Source organism: Varanus komodoensis, unplaced genomic scaffold, assembly GCF_004798865.1.
Source record: "Varanus komodoensis strain SLA01 unplaced genomic scaffold, ASM479886v1 scaffold20_1, whole genome shotgun sequence".
In the NCBI taxonomy this organism is placed as follows: Eukaryota; Metazoa; Chordata; class Lepidosauria; order Squamata; family Varanidae; genus Varanus; species Varanus komodoensis.
Genome location: NW_025335587.1, coordinates 20,295,055 through 20,307,450, shown reverse-complemented (window position 1 = coordinate 20,307,450; position 12,396 = coordinate 20,295,055). Strand labels below are relative to the sequence as shown.

Genomic DNA, 12,396 nt, shown 5'->3' with positions numbered 1-12,396 from the left:
GCCGAAACGTCGCCCGCCTCTGCCTGCATGAATCCACACCCAGCCTGGAGATGCGAAGGCCCAGAAGAGGCGCAACAGATCAGGGAAACGGCCGTATTTCCCCCGGTGGTTCCGTTCTTTTCTTCCAGGCCTCCGTATCTCTCACCCGGCCCCTTCTTTAATGTTAATTAGCACACCTTCCCACCAACCCAGGGGCTACTGGGGGGCTCAGCATTTCATTTAGGGCACCTCCTTCGGATGACACAGCAGAGGATCCGTTCAGTCCCCGGCACCTCTGGGTGGAAGGACCCCTCCAGCGGCCCTTTGAGGCCAGCCTAGCAGAGAGCACAGGGTAGGCTCAGGTCGGCCCGCCGAGCTCTGGGGCTGAGCAGCGACTGGAAGCCAGCCCCAGCCAGCCCAGAGACATCCTGTGTCATCTGCTGCCCCACACTGACTCGTCCGAGCACCGCAGGGTTTGCGGCCGCACGACGACCGGCCCGTCAGCCTCTCCAGACATCTCCCCGCGAGCCCCTCACCACCGGCTCTTTCCTCTCCAGCTCTCGCGGACCCCTCCGCCAAGGAAAACTGCATGATGCAACTTCTGCGGTCCCTTCCCGACCCCAACCTCATCACATTCCTCTTTCTGCTAGAACACTTGAAAAGGTAAGTCCCACACGGAGCGTGCAGCCTCGGAGAGGGCTGTGCAACGGACGATACCCCTTTGCTTTGATTTCTACGTTTTTGTTACGAGCCAGAAAAAGCAAGCAAAGATAGCGGTTCTAGCCCATGAGAAAAGACTCCACACACAGACTCGGGCAATACCTTTATTAGGACCAACCCCAGTGCCGCAAAAATGCACAAGCCTTCGCGTTCTTCGGCACTCTTAATCAGAAACAGATACCAGAAAGGTTCCCAGGACTGCAAGCGAATGCTTAGGCAAGTGGAACGCAAACAGCAGATGCAAAGCCAGGAAACTTTAAAACGGCAGCAGATCAGGAATAAAGGCTAAATCCCAGCAAAAAGCAGAGCCGGCAGGATTAAAACCGTTGTCCAAAAAGTCTCTTAAGGAGGCAGGCAAATGAAGCGATCTCGGCCCGGTGCCAAAAAGTAGCAGATAACCCTCTTTACAGAGGGCATTCCAGAGGTAGGGCACCCTCCTGAGTGCCCCCCAAAAAGCTTAAGTGGGGCTCCCCAGTTCCCAGGTGGGCTTGGCTGTTCGCTTCCTTGCACCTCGCAGGGACCCCCTGCTACTTTACGGAAAACCTCAGGTCACACGGCAAAGCCAGCGGCCTCCGCGTACCTTTGATTCCCGTCTCTTGGGAGCAGGCAGATGCTATTTAATCCGGCAAGGAGCCACACGCACGCTGTTGGGATGCCGAAAGGGGCGATGGGAGAGGGGCCAAAGAAGGGGTGCCATTGCCCCCTCAGCAATGCCCAGAGCGGCCTTGGGGCTTGATGCGCTCTGAACTCTCGCCCTGCTGTCCTCCTCGCTCGGGTCGTGGTCTTCTGCCGAGGAGATGAATTGGCTGGAGGAGCCGCGGCTTGGCGGAGCGCCGGCCTGGCCAAAAAACACACCGAGGGGAATTTTGGAAGCGGCAACTGGAATCTTGCATCGCTGGCATGCTTCCCCACCCCCTTCCTTTTTCTAAGAACCAGGCCGGGAGGAAGTGGCGGGGGGTGGGGGGGGGAGCAACAAGATCAAGTCGGAGGCTCCTCGATGTGGCTTGAGGGAGAATCCACCGGGCTGTTCGCTCCGCAAAGCGGGCACGTCCCGTTCCCACATCTGTTCCTCTGGAGAGCGCTCAAGCCATGTGCGACTCGCATTACTGGGGAGGGGGCAGAGGAAGGGAGCCGCCAGCACAGCTGTCTCCTAACATGGCAATATTTGGAGGCCGGTTTCCAAGGCAGTGGCTGGCTGTGGCCCAGGAACGGGCAGTGGTAATTTCTAGGGGAAGGTGTGCGGGGGGGGGGGGACTCGTTGGCTTGGATGGTTTCCAGAACCAGAACTTTGTGCAGGAGAGGACAAGAGGGAGACTTTGGGAGGCAGGGTTGGTGCCACGTCAAGGCGTCGAGTTGGAGCCGGGAGAAGGGTTGCTTTCCGTAGAAAGGAGGTGACCGTGGCTGGGTAAACATGCGCGATCCCGCTCTCTTCCCCCGCTGTCTCTCTTCCAACTGGGTTTTGCCGAGCAAGCCTAGCCAACTCAGCAGGCCGTGCCCAAGCCGGAAGCAGCTTTGAAATGGCCCCTCTCCTTTGCGCAGGGTTGCTGAGAAGGAGCCCGTCAACAAGATGTCTCTGCACAACCTCGCCACCGTCTTCGGCCCGACGTTGCTGAGGCCGTCCGAGGAAAGCAAAGGGCACCTGAGTCTGGCTTCAGATATCTGGTCCCACGACGTCATGGCGCAGGTACACGCAGGTGGACGGATCGGGGATGCTGGAGAGTTGGGGGGGGGGGGCTGAGCTCAGGCGAGCGCCCCCTGCTGGACCAAGGACCAAGCATCACTCTGGAGTGGCGCTTGCCCAGACCCAGCCGTCCTAGCTCAGACGGGCGTGAACGTTTAGAAGAGGTCACAACAAGCCCAGCTTGCCCCCCGTGGCTGGTGGAACGGCTGTCTGGGGTGCCAGCTTGACGTCTGGCATTCCCTCCACCTTTTATTCTGTTGAATTTTGCACAGGCCCCCCTTAAACTGTGGGGTTTAGGGTTTGCACAGGAACGCGACCTTACTAGTGGGGCGTTTGCTTAGCACAGAAACCCTCTCAGGAGGTGGTGTGCTGGACTTCCGGCCGGAAGGACGGGTCGGCAGCGTCCGGAGCGGCTGTCGGCGCAGGCGCACCCCGAGTCTGAACCCTCTCCTCTGTGGCTTTCGCAGGTCCAGGTGCTTCTGTACTACCTGCAGCACACGCCCATCTCCTTTGCCGAGCTCAAACGCAACGCACACTGCTACTCCACGGATGTGTAGCCCCCAGCCCTGCGGCCAGGCGGGGGCCTGCGTGTCTCAGCGGAGGGTGCGGTGCGGACTCCACTCGACTTTGGACGCCGGTCCCGCCGGGGACGTTGCACTGTCCTGGGACTCACGGTGTCCGCGCTCCACGGACCATTTTGTACACTCCCCACCCCTGCACCTCCCGGCCCTCCTTGCGAGCGCCGTGCCCTCTCCCTGCACCTCCCGCCTCCCGCACTTGTGTTCTGGAGTCGTTTTTAACGTATGTCCGTTGGGCGGTGGAAAGGGGGTGAATGACAGATGAGGATTCGAGACGCTGCCTTTACAGCCCGCCTGGGCCTTTCCGGTGGCCGCCACCCTCTGGGTTCAGCAGAGCTTCGCTGCGGCCAAGTCCTTCCTCCTCCCCTCCCCGCCTTGCCCCCGCCTGCAGCCCACACCGGCGCCTGCCCTCTCACTCGCTCTTCCCCGTGGCTTGCATGTGTGGTGTCTGCTTGGATTTTCCTGCTTTGGAGGCTTACAAGAAATGAAGGGCTCCCCCCCCCCACCCCGGCTATGCAGATGGCGGATCCGGCAGCCGAATTCAGCCTTCCCTTTCTGCCATCAGCCGGTCTGTCTGGAGGGTGGGCTGTGGGCGGCATGGCTTGGCTGTTTCGTTTTTTAACGCCCAGGTTCCTTTTTATGCTCGTACGCTGAGGAGCTTCCCCCTGCGATTCCGGCTCGTTGCTTTGTGGCTGTGTGTGCCGGGGAGGTTAAGCCAGACTTCGCCTCCTCGTTTCATGCTGTAAAGAAGTTTAAAGGTACCCTGAGGGCAGCAAAGGACTGGCTTTGTTTGCTAGTCTGAGATGTGGCTGGATGCGGGGTGTGTGTGTGTGTGTGCGCGTGCGCATGTGTGTAAGAAACAGAAAGTTTATCTCCGGCTCTATTGTCCCCTTCAGTTTATTTATGGTTGACTTCTCCTGGGACTAATTTAGTCTTTGTTGTTACAAAGGAGAGCAGCTCTTACGGTGATATCTGAACATTCCCTCAAAGAATAGTTGGCTGGGTGGGAGGCCACAGCCGGAAAGTGGGAGGCCGGTGGCCTTCCTCCTGTGGTCCTCACGACGCCGGCCCTGCCAGCGAGGCGGCTTGTAGGCCCCCCCAGTCCACCACTTCCGGCGACAGTCTGGCCCAACTGCGAACTGGGAGCAGCGTGGCTCCCTTCCACCCTGGACAGAGGTGGGAAAAGGGCCGCTTCTCCATGTCTCAACCAGCACTGCTTACAGGGTTCGACTAGGAAGGCTCAGGTAGCAAGCAAAGGTGCCATTTCATCCCTTACAGACCCCCAGCTCCGCGCAGCCGGAGGAACACGCTCCTTGGGAGCCCTGCGGAAGCAGGCAGCCCGCCTGCTTTGACAGTGGAGCAGCAGCGCTCTGGCTCTGGCATCTTCCCAGCCCTCTCCAACGTGCTCAAGGTTGGCTGACACTGGACGGCGCAGGAGCCGCTCTGTCTTTGCATATCCGTCTCCTTGTTTTAAAAGCCACGAACTGACCGTGCCAGAGCTCCATTCCCCCGTCGCCGCCCCCCACCCATGCTGCAGGCTGCACCGGCCGGCTGTTCCCAGCCTCCCCTGCAGGGGCTGAGTCCTGGGGGAGGCCCCTTTCCCAGCAGCGGTCTCGCCTGCTCCTTCACGGGGCTCTTGGTTCTCCACCCCCCCCCCCCCGCCCAGGTGCCTGGCAGAAACCAGCAGTGAATTTAACGGGCAGGACTGCCCGGTCACCTAGCTCTTGGCCCCATGCAGAACCCCTGCCAGAGAAGGGGCTCCAGCGCACAGCGCACAGGTTAAGTGACACCTGCTGTGCTTCTGTGCCGTCGAGGGAAAACGGCACGGCTCAGTTCAGGGACCACCGCGTGCCCAAGCACTGGATTTCATAGCCGGCCGGGGGGGCGTGTGGGGGGCTTTTTGGCCCTGCTGCACAGTGTAGATGGGTATCTACCTGGGTGTCTGTCGCAGCTGGGGTCGTTCTCACGGAGAGTGCATGTCTCAGGGTATAATCCTGCTCTTATTTAGACAGAAAAAAGCCCTACGACTCCCAGCATTCCCCAGCCAGCAACGGGCAATTCCCATGACCTCTGGTTATGCTGTGGGACCACGACTGATGGGAGTTGTTGTCCCCAACATGGCTATCTGGGGAATATGGAGCGCTGCAAGCCATTCTTCCGCCTGACCGTGCAGAGGGTTGCATCCTGGGTCTCGCCAACAGAGGAATCGCCCCGTTCCCCCAACAACGGCACTTGCCCTTTTTATCTTTATCCCCCTCCCCCACCAGCTGGGTAGGGGAGACTGGGACTCCTGGAGCTACAGCTAGACTAGAAACTGTTGACTGATATTTGACTTGTTTAAGGATATATATTATATATATATATATATATATTTTTTTGGTTGTGTTCTGTTGCAGGTTTTTTTTTCTCCCTGTAGATGACAAAACTTTAAAATGGATGTAAACCATGTGAACAGATTTTAAAAAAAAGACAAAAACAAAACAAAAACAAAGAAGATAATAAAAATACAAAGCCCAAACATTTGCACAAATTACTTCAGGGCTGTTGTCATTTCTGTCCAAGGTGAAGGTTTGGAGCGACTGGACAGGCCCGTGTTTAGACCAAATGCTGGGCGGCAGGTTTCAGAGCTGGGGGCACTGATCAGTGGCAAAGCATCGACTCTGCCAAGAGGCAGGTGGGGGAGACGGGGGGGTTGAGAAGGGGCACGCAAAAGCTTAATTATCCAGCTTGGAAATGGCAGTAATTCTCCTAGGCGACAAGTGCTGTTGCCATGGGATACTCAGACGGGTGCTTTATGTTCTTCCCGCCGCCTGTTGGGTGTTGCTTCATGAATCTGCTTCTAAGCCTATTTTTCGTTCCTGGCTGTAATTCACCCGGGAACAGGATCGCGAAACACAAGTCTCGTTAACAGCAGTTTTCAGTGGAAGTTGCTGACAACCGGAGAAACGGCTTCCTCTGCATGCGAGGTCCCCAGGCTTAGGCTGCAGCATCTCCGTTTAGCAAAGTGACAGGCAAGAGAGACTTGAGAGGACACGGACCAACTAAGATGACCTAGCAAAAAGCAATTCCCTGTATTTATCTCCCACTTCTTCCCTGCAGGGAAACCAAGGAAGCGCATTCAAACTACCTCCTCCCCGTTCTGTGCTCACAACAACCCCCCTGTGGGGAACGTGAAGCTGAGAGGCAGTGCCTGCCCCAAGTCACCCCGGTGACCTTCGTAGCCAAGTGGGAACTTGTCCCAGCACAGCACTCCAACCACGATACCACTCTGGCTCTCTGCGTGGCACAGAATCTTGCTGTGTGCATTTGGGCTATCCTCTCTGCTCTGGCTGTACAAGTTACTCCAAAGCCACCGAGAATAAACCGCATTCTGCCCCCCTCCCTGCCCACCTGCCCCAACCCACGTCGTTCTACTGTTCTTGCCACATCTAAGCAGTGCCGTAAGTATCTTTTCTTTATCAACAGGATGAACTGCGGAGGATACAAAGCAATGGAGCTCTGTGCATCCACACCCTGAATCCCATGCTCGGTTCTTGAAAAAAGTATCAGAAGGCAAGTTAGAGATTATAGAGCTGAGAACGAGAATCCAAATGACCAAGAGCAACTTCCCTGAAAGGGAAGGGTGCAAAGTCTGGGGCTGATTAGCTTAGAGGAAAGGCAAGTAACTTTTCTTCTTGGGCTCTTTTGCTTGTTTCAAGAGGAGGAAGTTGGGTTGAGGTAAGGAAGGAAGGCCTGGGCATGACAAGGTACATCCACACCTTCTCTGAAGCTCGTCGATGGTATTTAGCTCTGACCAGAACCAAATGCTGCCACTTGCTTCCAGTCCGAGCCCCTTGCTTGGGGGAATACGGAAAGCAAGGCAGTGAGAACTGGTGCTCGTTTCCTCACAACCACTGTTACATTGTCTGCCACAGAGTTTCATGGGTGGCCAGGAGGAAGACATTCCTTTTAATCAAACAGGTATTGCTTTTGTGGGATGCCCGCTTAATGTGAGAGCAATCCAGCCGCTCCCTCTCTGCCTCTACAAGTCCGGTTTGGATGAAATGCTTCCTAATCACATATCTTAGACTGGCTGTGGTGCAGGAACCGGAGCAGCCTGACACAGGCACCATGACTCTGGGATGGAGGACACAAGGATGTAAAAGCACCTCTTGGATAAACACCCTTCCAGACTGAAAGCGCAGTCAAGTTCCAAGAATGGACCCTCCAGATGACTGGGATCAGTGACAGGCCAACCCCTTATGTCAGCCTGCCCTCCAGACTGGTTGAACTAAAACTCCCATCATGCTTAGCCCTGCTGCCTAGGATGGCTGCCCTGTGCAGATAGCCTTAAAACAGACCTGAGGGAAAAAATGCGTCTTTTGCCCACCCTTTCCTCACAGGCATTGAGAAGTAGACCAGTAAGACTTTTAATTCTAGGATGGACACATTCACTGTGGAGACACCAAGCTGTCTCAGTTAAATTTGAAATTCACCCAACAGCCAGACCCACAATCTCTGCTGCTCCTTTGGAGGATTGTTCCTGTTTTATTAGTATCAAAACCCTTTACAGTGTCAGGAATAAGTTACGTTTCCATTTCTCCTGCATCAGAAATGTAGTGGCAAAGCTACTACAAAAGAGTGCAAAAGTGCTCACGTAACGTCGTCACCAGACGCAGCTGCACCAAACGGCAGGAGTCGAGAGCTCAGGTGCTCCAGTGTTCTCTCTCCGTCAGCATTTGGCTTAGGTTGCTCACTGGCTCTGCCCATGGGTCGGCTGGCCAGCCGTCGTCTTCGGGGCGCTGCTCGCAACTCACTGCCTCTTTCCCCAGTGGTTGGCAGTCCAAGAAAAGGACAGCTAACTGTGTCCACTGCAGCGCTGATGTGAGGAAGCCCTTCTTCACGGACTCTGGCTGCTATCGTAAGTAATAGTCTATGACTGCAGAGAAGGCAGCAAAGCCCCCGCATCCAAGCACCCCCGCTTTTAGGCCAGCTGAAAAGCAAAAGGAATCTATTAATATAATGGCAAAACCCCGAGTTTCTGTTCTCTGGCTGAGCCTCTGCTGTTGGCCTTGAAAACAAAGATCAGCCAAACTGCCTGGTCCCAGCTCCCCTCCAAAGGATGCCCCTGCTTTTCATGGTACTGGGGTGCTTGAAGATGTCAGTGGCTGATCTCACTAAGCTCCCAGACCCAAGAAAGGAAGCACTCGGAGGAGCCGGGAACGGCAAAAAAGGAATCGGGAGACAGCAACTGCCATCTCTTCCTGCAAGAAGTTCAAACCATTCGGGCTCAGCAAAACAAGCTTAGTTAGAAGCGGTTCCAAGAGCTATTTAATGCTCTTAAGGAAGATTACTGCCCAGGATTCAGGCACTTGAACATCCCTGCTGGCCCAATACTGGCATTTTCTAGTCTTTAGCTCTCTTGCCGATGTCACCGTGCTGCAGTACTCAAATCCTAACAGCTGAGACAAAAGCAGTGGCGCGCTCTCCACAGACCAGAAGATGCCAGTGTTCAGGGCAGAAGGATCCGTGTGATTGTAGAGAAGCTGCCCTGAAAGACACTGGCCTGACATGACCCAGCAAGGGCCAGCCTCAGCATGCACGTGCAAACGCGGGGGAGCAGCAGGCCCCAACAGCACCCAGAATCCTCTGCTATGCGCAAAGGCCCTGCAGCAAGCCAACGGGCCACAGCTTAGAGCATGCATGAGGGGCCCCGTTTGGTCCTTGGCATCCCCAGTTTGAAAATGGGATCAGGGCAGGGGTGCTCAAGGCGGCTAACAATAAGATAGAAGGCTGGAAAAGATGGGAGTTGCCACCTGCAGGACTCCAGCTTGAGGAAGGCTTTGCCGGACCAGAACAGCCTGGCACGTTATGTCTTTGCCAGGGACCAGATCAGCTTGCTCACTTCTCCGAGGCTACACCACTCACCTCTGAAGCCAATGGCTCCTCCAGTAATGCACCCGCTCATAACGCTGTTTTTCCAGTCGGATTTGCCTCGGTACTGTGGATACAAGAATAACATCAAGACCAGTTTGCACAAAGCTTAGATACATGCATAGCTTCCTTGGGAAGTTCTGTTGTTGTTCCAATGCTGGTACATTTCAGAGGGGGAAATGCGGCAACCTGTGCTGAGGAGTTCAACACGGTTGCCATGATTTTACAGGGTATTTTTGTGCCCATGTTTGCTTCGTACGCTGTCTGGAGGACCTTGTGCTCTGGGCAGCTAAGACTGCATGTTTAGACAGAAAAAAAATATCCTACAATGGCCAACATTCTCTGACCAGCTACGTCGGACTTTTTCCCGTCCAGACATCCATAAGCCTGCCCTAAAGAGAGAACATTCTGGAATATGGCTAATTTTAGTGATGTATGAAAGAGGATGGTTCTCTGAAGATGGTTGCTGCAAGCCCAGAATGGGCTGTCAACTTAGAGCACTTGGAAGATATGGAAGGAACAAGATACGGGGTCGAAGGTTGCATATTATCACCACCCTTTCAGGTAGCACATCTGGCTGGTACAATACTTGCTGTGAAGCTGCAAGCGGGAGCCCAAATTCTTCATGGAGCGTCCAGAAAGGTTTAAAGTGAAACCTAGATAAGTTGGCGCACTCCCCGCTGGACTCCAGGGCTGCTGCAATTCTTTTTAACACCTGGCGTTTATTTATTTAGACATCATCACTAAATGTGTGAGGGACTTGGCCAAGCTCATCTTAGACGCATTGCATTCAGCACAGGAAACCAGCCGATCGAACTAAGGAAGCTGCTTACGGATTCCACCAGGCACTCAGTGCAGGAAAACATGGCACCCACGATGGCAAAGTTTTTGGCGTAGGAGATCCCTCTTTGGCCCATGTCTTTCAGGACCTCTCTGGCGGTCGGCGTGCGGTACGGATCCTTGGGGTCGAAGCCGACGTTGGTGTCGATGCCGGCTGTGAACACGCCGAAGGCACCGCCTAGTACAAACCCTGCGGAGGAAGAAAAGAAGTGTCAGAGTGCATGTAACTTGCCAGAGCACTAAAGGCCCCCGTGGAAACTCAGGTTGCAAACCTTTTCCCCACCTGGCTGGCCATGGCCACCTCCAACTGCCTCCTGCCAACCCACCATTTTGCAGTATCGGGAACGTGCTGGCTAGACAAAGCAAATGCAGCACCTCGTTATTAATAATGAGCCTCAGCTGCTCTTACAGCCCTGCTTTTATAGCCCAGGTTTTGATACGGAGCAGGGGCTTTATTTAGGGCTGGGCTGCTCTCACTCGCCCTGTGAAGCCAGCACTAGGCTTGCCAGGGCATCCGAGAAGGAATCTATTCACGACGACCCTGTGAAATAGGCCTGCGACTTAAAAAAGAGTTACCTCACGACAACCCCACGAGGTCGGCCCGTGAGGGAACCTTGAGGAGAAGTACCTCACGGCAACCCCGCGAGGTCGGCCTGAGGGGTAATCTGCCATAGAGGCGAGATTAGTTTCCTTCGTGTTCTCACCGCCGACGCAGGCCAGGACCGCCTTGAAGCCGCAGCTCTCCATGGCCCGCTCGACCATCTTCTGCTCGGGGCTCTTGGCCGGCGTCGGGAAGCCTCCAAGGACGGCCGGGTCGAAGGCCTGCGGCTGCCTCGGCCCGCGCTTGTCGCCCACCAGGTGCTCCAGCAGGAGGCTGTACTGAAGCGTCGGCGCCGGCCCGGCATTTGACTCTGCTTCGTCGGGCCTATTCAGGCCCGCGGGAGAAGCCGCAGCCATGATTTTCCTCGTCTCCGGCTCCCTCAGGAAGCGCAGACTACAGCTCCCGTCATGCCCTCCGCGTAGCGTCCCTATCGCCAGATGGGTCTTCTACCGCAGATGACTCATGGGAGATGAAGTCCGGTCGCATGGACGCAACGGTCGAGCCGGCCCGCCCGCCAGTCTTTGAGTCGCGTCCCGAAAAACTACAATCTCCCATCAGGCCGTTCGCCCAGCTCCGCGTTTGCTCGCCGGCTTTTCTGTCGAAGCGCCTCGCGGGAAATGCAGTCCAGCCTCCGTGGGCATGCGCCGCCTCGCCCAATCACGCCGCTCGCTTCCGCAAGAGGCCGCGCGCGGCCTCTCCTCCCGCTCGTGGGCCGAGGCGGGGCCTGTCGGGGCGGCGCGGGCGGCCTTGACCTGCGCGAAGGCGCCCCCTGCCGGACCGGCCGGGAGCCGCCGCGGAGACCCGGCGCAGCATCCCTGGAAGGACAGGTGAGGGGCCGCAGGTGAGCAGGGCCCCGCGGGCCGCCCCGGACGCCCCTCCTGGGCCGGCGCCGAAGAGCCGCCCTGCGGGCCGCGGGCGGGCGGGCTGCAGCGCGGCCGGTGTTCACAGCAATCCCCCCGCCGTTGTTTCGGCGTGTCCCTGTAGGAAGCCTGCAGATACGGGCATTGCAGCCCAAGCCGCCCCCCAAGCCCCCACCGCCATTTTGGGAAGGCGGAATACTTCTCCTAAGGCCTCGTTATCGGTGCGAGGAGGAAGCACGGCGGCAGTTTTGGGGAGCCCGGCCCTGCCTGCTCCTAGCATGAGGGCCCCCAGGGCCGGTCCTTTCTCTGGGCCCCAGAAATAAGCTTCGGCTTTATCCCTGCTGGGAGGCCAGTGCTGCGGTGGAGGGGAGTGCAAAGCGCCTCACCATCGAGAGCTGCTCTTTGCAGCCCTGCTCGGGAGGGGCCGCTGCTTGTTGCAGCGTGAACGCAGCTGTGATGAAATGCAAAGCAAGGGATGGGGCTTGGGGGGCTTTAAACTGACTGCTGGGAATCCCAGAGGCAGCCGGCACCTGCCAAGGCATTTATGCGCAGCAACTGTTTCTATCAAATTCTTCCTTCCCTCTTTTGTCTTCACAAGAACCCTGCCAGGTAGGCTAGGCTAGGCTAGGCTGCGAGAGGGTGGCTTGCTTTAGCTCACACAAGCGGCTTCTTGGCTCACTGCTTCACTCGTTTGATGTCCTGCCGGCAAGGTTGACTCATAATGTTCCGGCATGATGAGAGTGGGAAGGAATGTCTCCCGCTCCACTTTTTCCATGCTGAGCATCACTTTGTACACCTGTGTTGCGCCTCCCCTTCCTTGCCTTTATTTCTAAGCCACACAGTTCTCTGTGGTATTTTAAACCAGAGCCGCAAGGACCGGGATTGCTAATTTTAGGGCAAGGATTTTTGTTCAGAGACAGAGCACCTGCTGTGTGTGCATGAGGTCGCTTGGATTTCCAGTTAAAAAGTGAACTAGAGAACAGGTCTCTGGAAGGGGCCTTCTCGGTGTGAGACCTTGGCCTCAAAGGTGTAGGGATCAGAGACAATGTGAGGCAATCTCGTAAGTCCCCAAACATTTTTCCAGGTTCCCTGTGTAATTTGGCCAGGCCTGGCCCAACATCTTGGAAGTCTCTGTTTGATACCTGGGCAGAAGGAAAGGTGCTGACGGGGTCGGGAACACCTGGTGGCACCCTTCTGCAAAACGGTTTTCTGGCCCTGAGCCCG

At 56.3% G+C, this 12,396-nt stretch overlaps 2 protein-coding genes across 4 annotated transcripts in view; one reads left to right on the top strand and one right to left on the bottom strand.

Moving 5' to 3' along the window:
• ABR (ABR activator of RhoGEF and GTPase) overlaps nucleotides 1-5,491 on the top strand; it is a 37,723-nt gene extending 32,232 nt beyond the window's left edge. Inside the window, exons 20-23 of one of the 3 annotated variants that reach the window (XR_006414715.1) lie at nucleotides 537-642; nucleotides 2,239-2,383; nucleotides 2,848-4,369; nucleotides 5,355-5,491. Coding sequence is in view for 1 of the 3 variants with exons in the window: in XM_044429952.1 (XP_044285887.1) it covers nucleotides 537-642; nucleotides 2,239-2,383; nucleotides 2,848-2,937 (341 nt within the window). In the remaining 2 variants the exon portion in view is untranslated. Of the gene's footprint in view, nucleotides 1-536; nucleotides 643-2,238; nucleotides 2,384-2,847 lie in introns of all 3 variants that reach the window. The other 2 variants (XR_006414714.1, XM_044429952.1) reach the window with 2 other exon arrangements.
• A 1,968-nt stretch (nucleotides 5,492-7,459) lies between these two features.
• TIMM22 (translocase of inner mitochondrial membrane 22) lies at nucleotides 7,460-10,769 on the bottom strand. The gene is made up of 4 exons (XM_044430214.1): nucleotides 10,416-10,769; nucleotides 9,705-9,901; nucleotides 8,866-8,938; nucleotides 7,460-7,930 (listed from the first exon to the last, which is right to left on the bottom strand). Exons 1-4 carry the CDS (start codon nucleotides 10,666-10,668, stop codon nucleotides 7,854-7,856), a joined length of 600 nt encoding a protein of 199 aa, XP_044286149.1. The 5' UTR covers nucleotides 10,669-10,769; the 3' UTR covers nucleotides 7,460-7,853.
• Between the last annotated feature and the right edge of the window lie 1,627 nt (nucleotides 10,770-12,396).

Bases quoted from the DNA above. Each gene is read 5' to 3' on its own strand.
- TIMM22 (XM_044430214.1), bottom strand. From the start codon at position 10,668: ATGGCTGCGGCTTCTCCCGCGGGCCTGAATAGGCCCGACGAAGCAGAG. The intron at 8,939-9,704 runs GTAAGCAGCTTC...TTGTATCCACAG, and splicing joins CTGAGTGCCTGGTGGAATCC to TACCGAGGCAAATCCGACTG. The intron at 7,931-8,865 runs GTGAGTGGTGTA...TTTGCTTTTCAG, and splicing joins AGGAGCCATTGGCTTCAGAG to CTGGCCTAAAAGCGGGGGTG.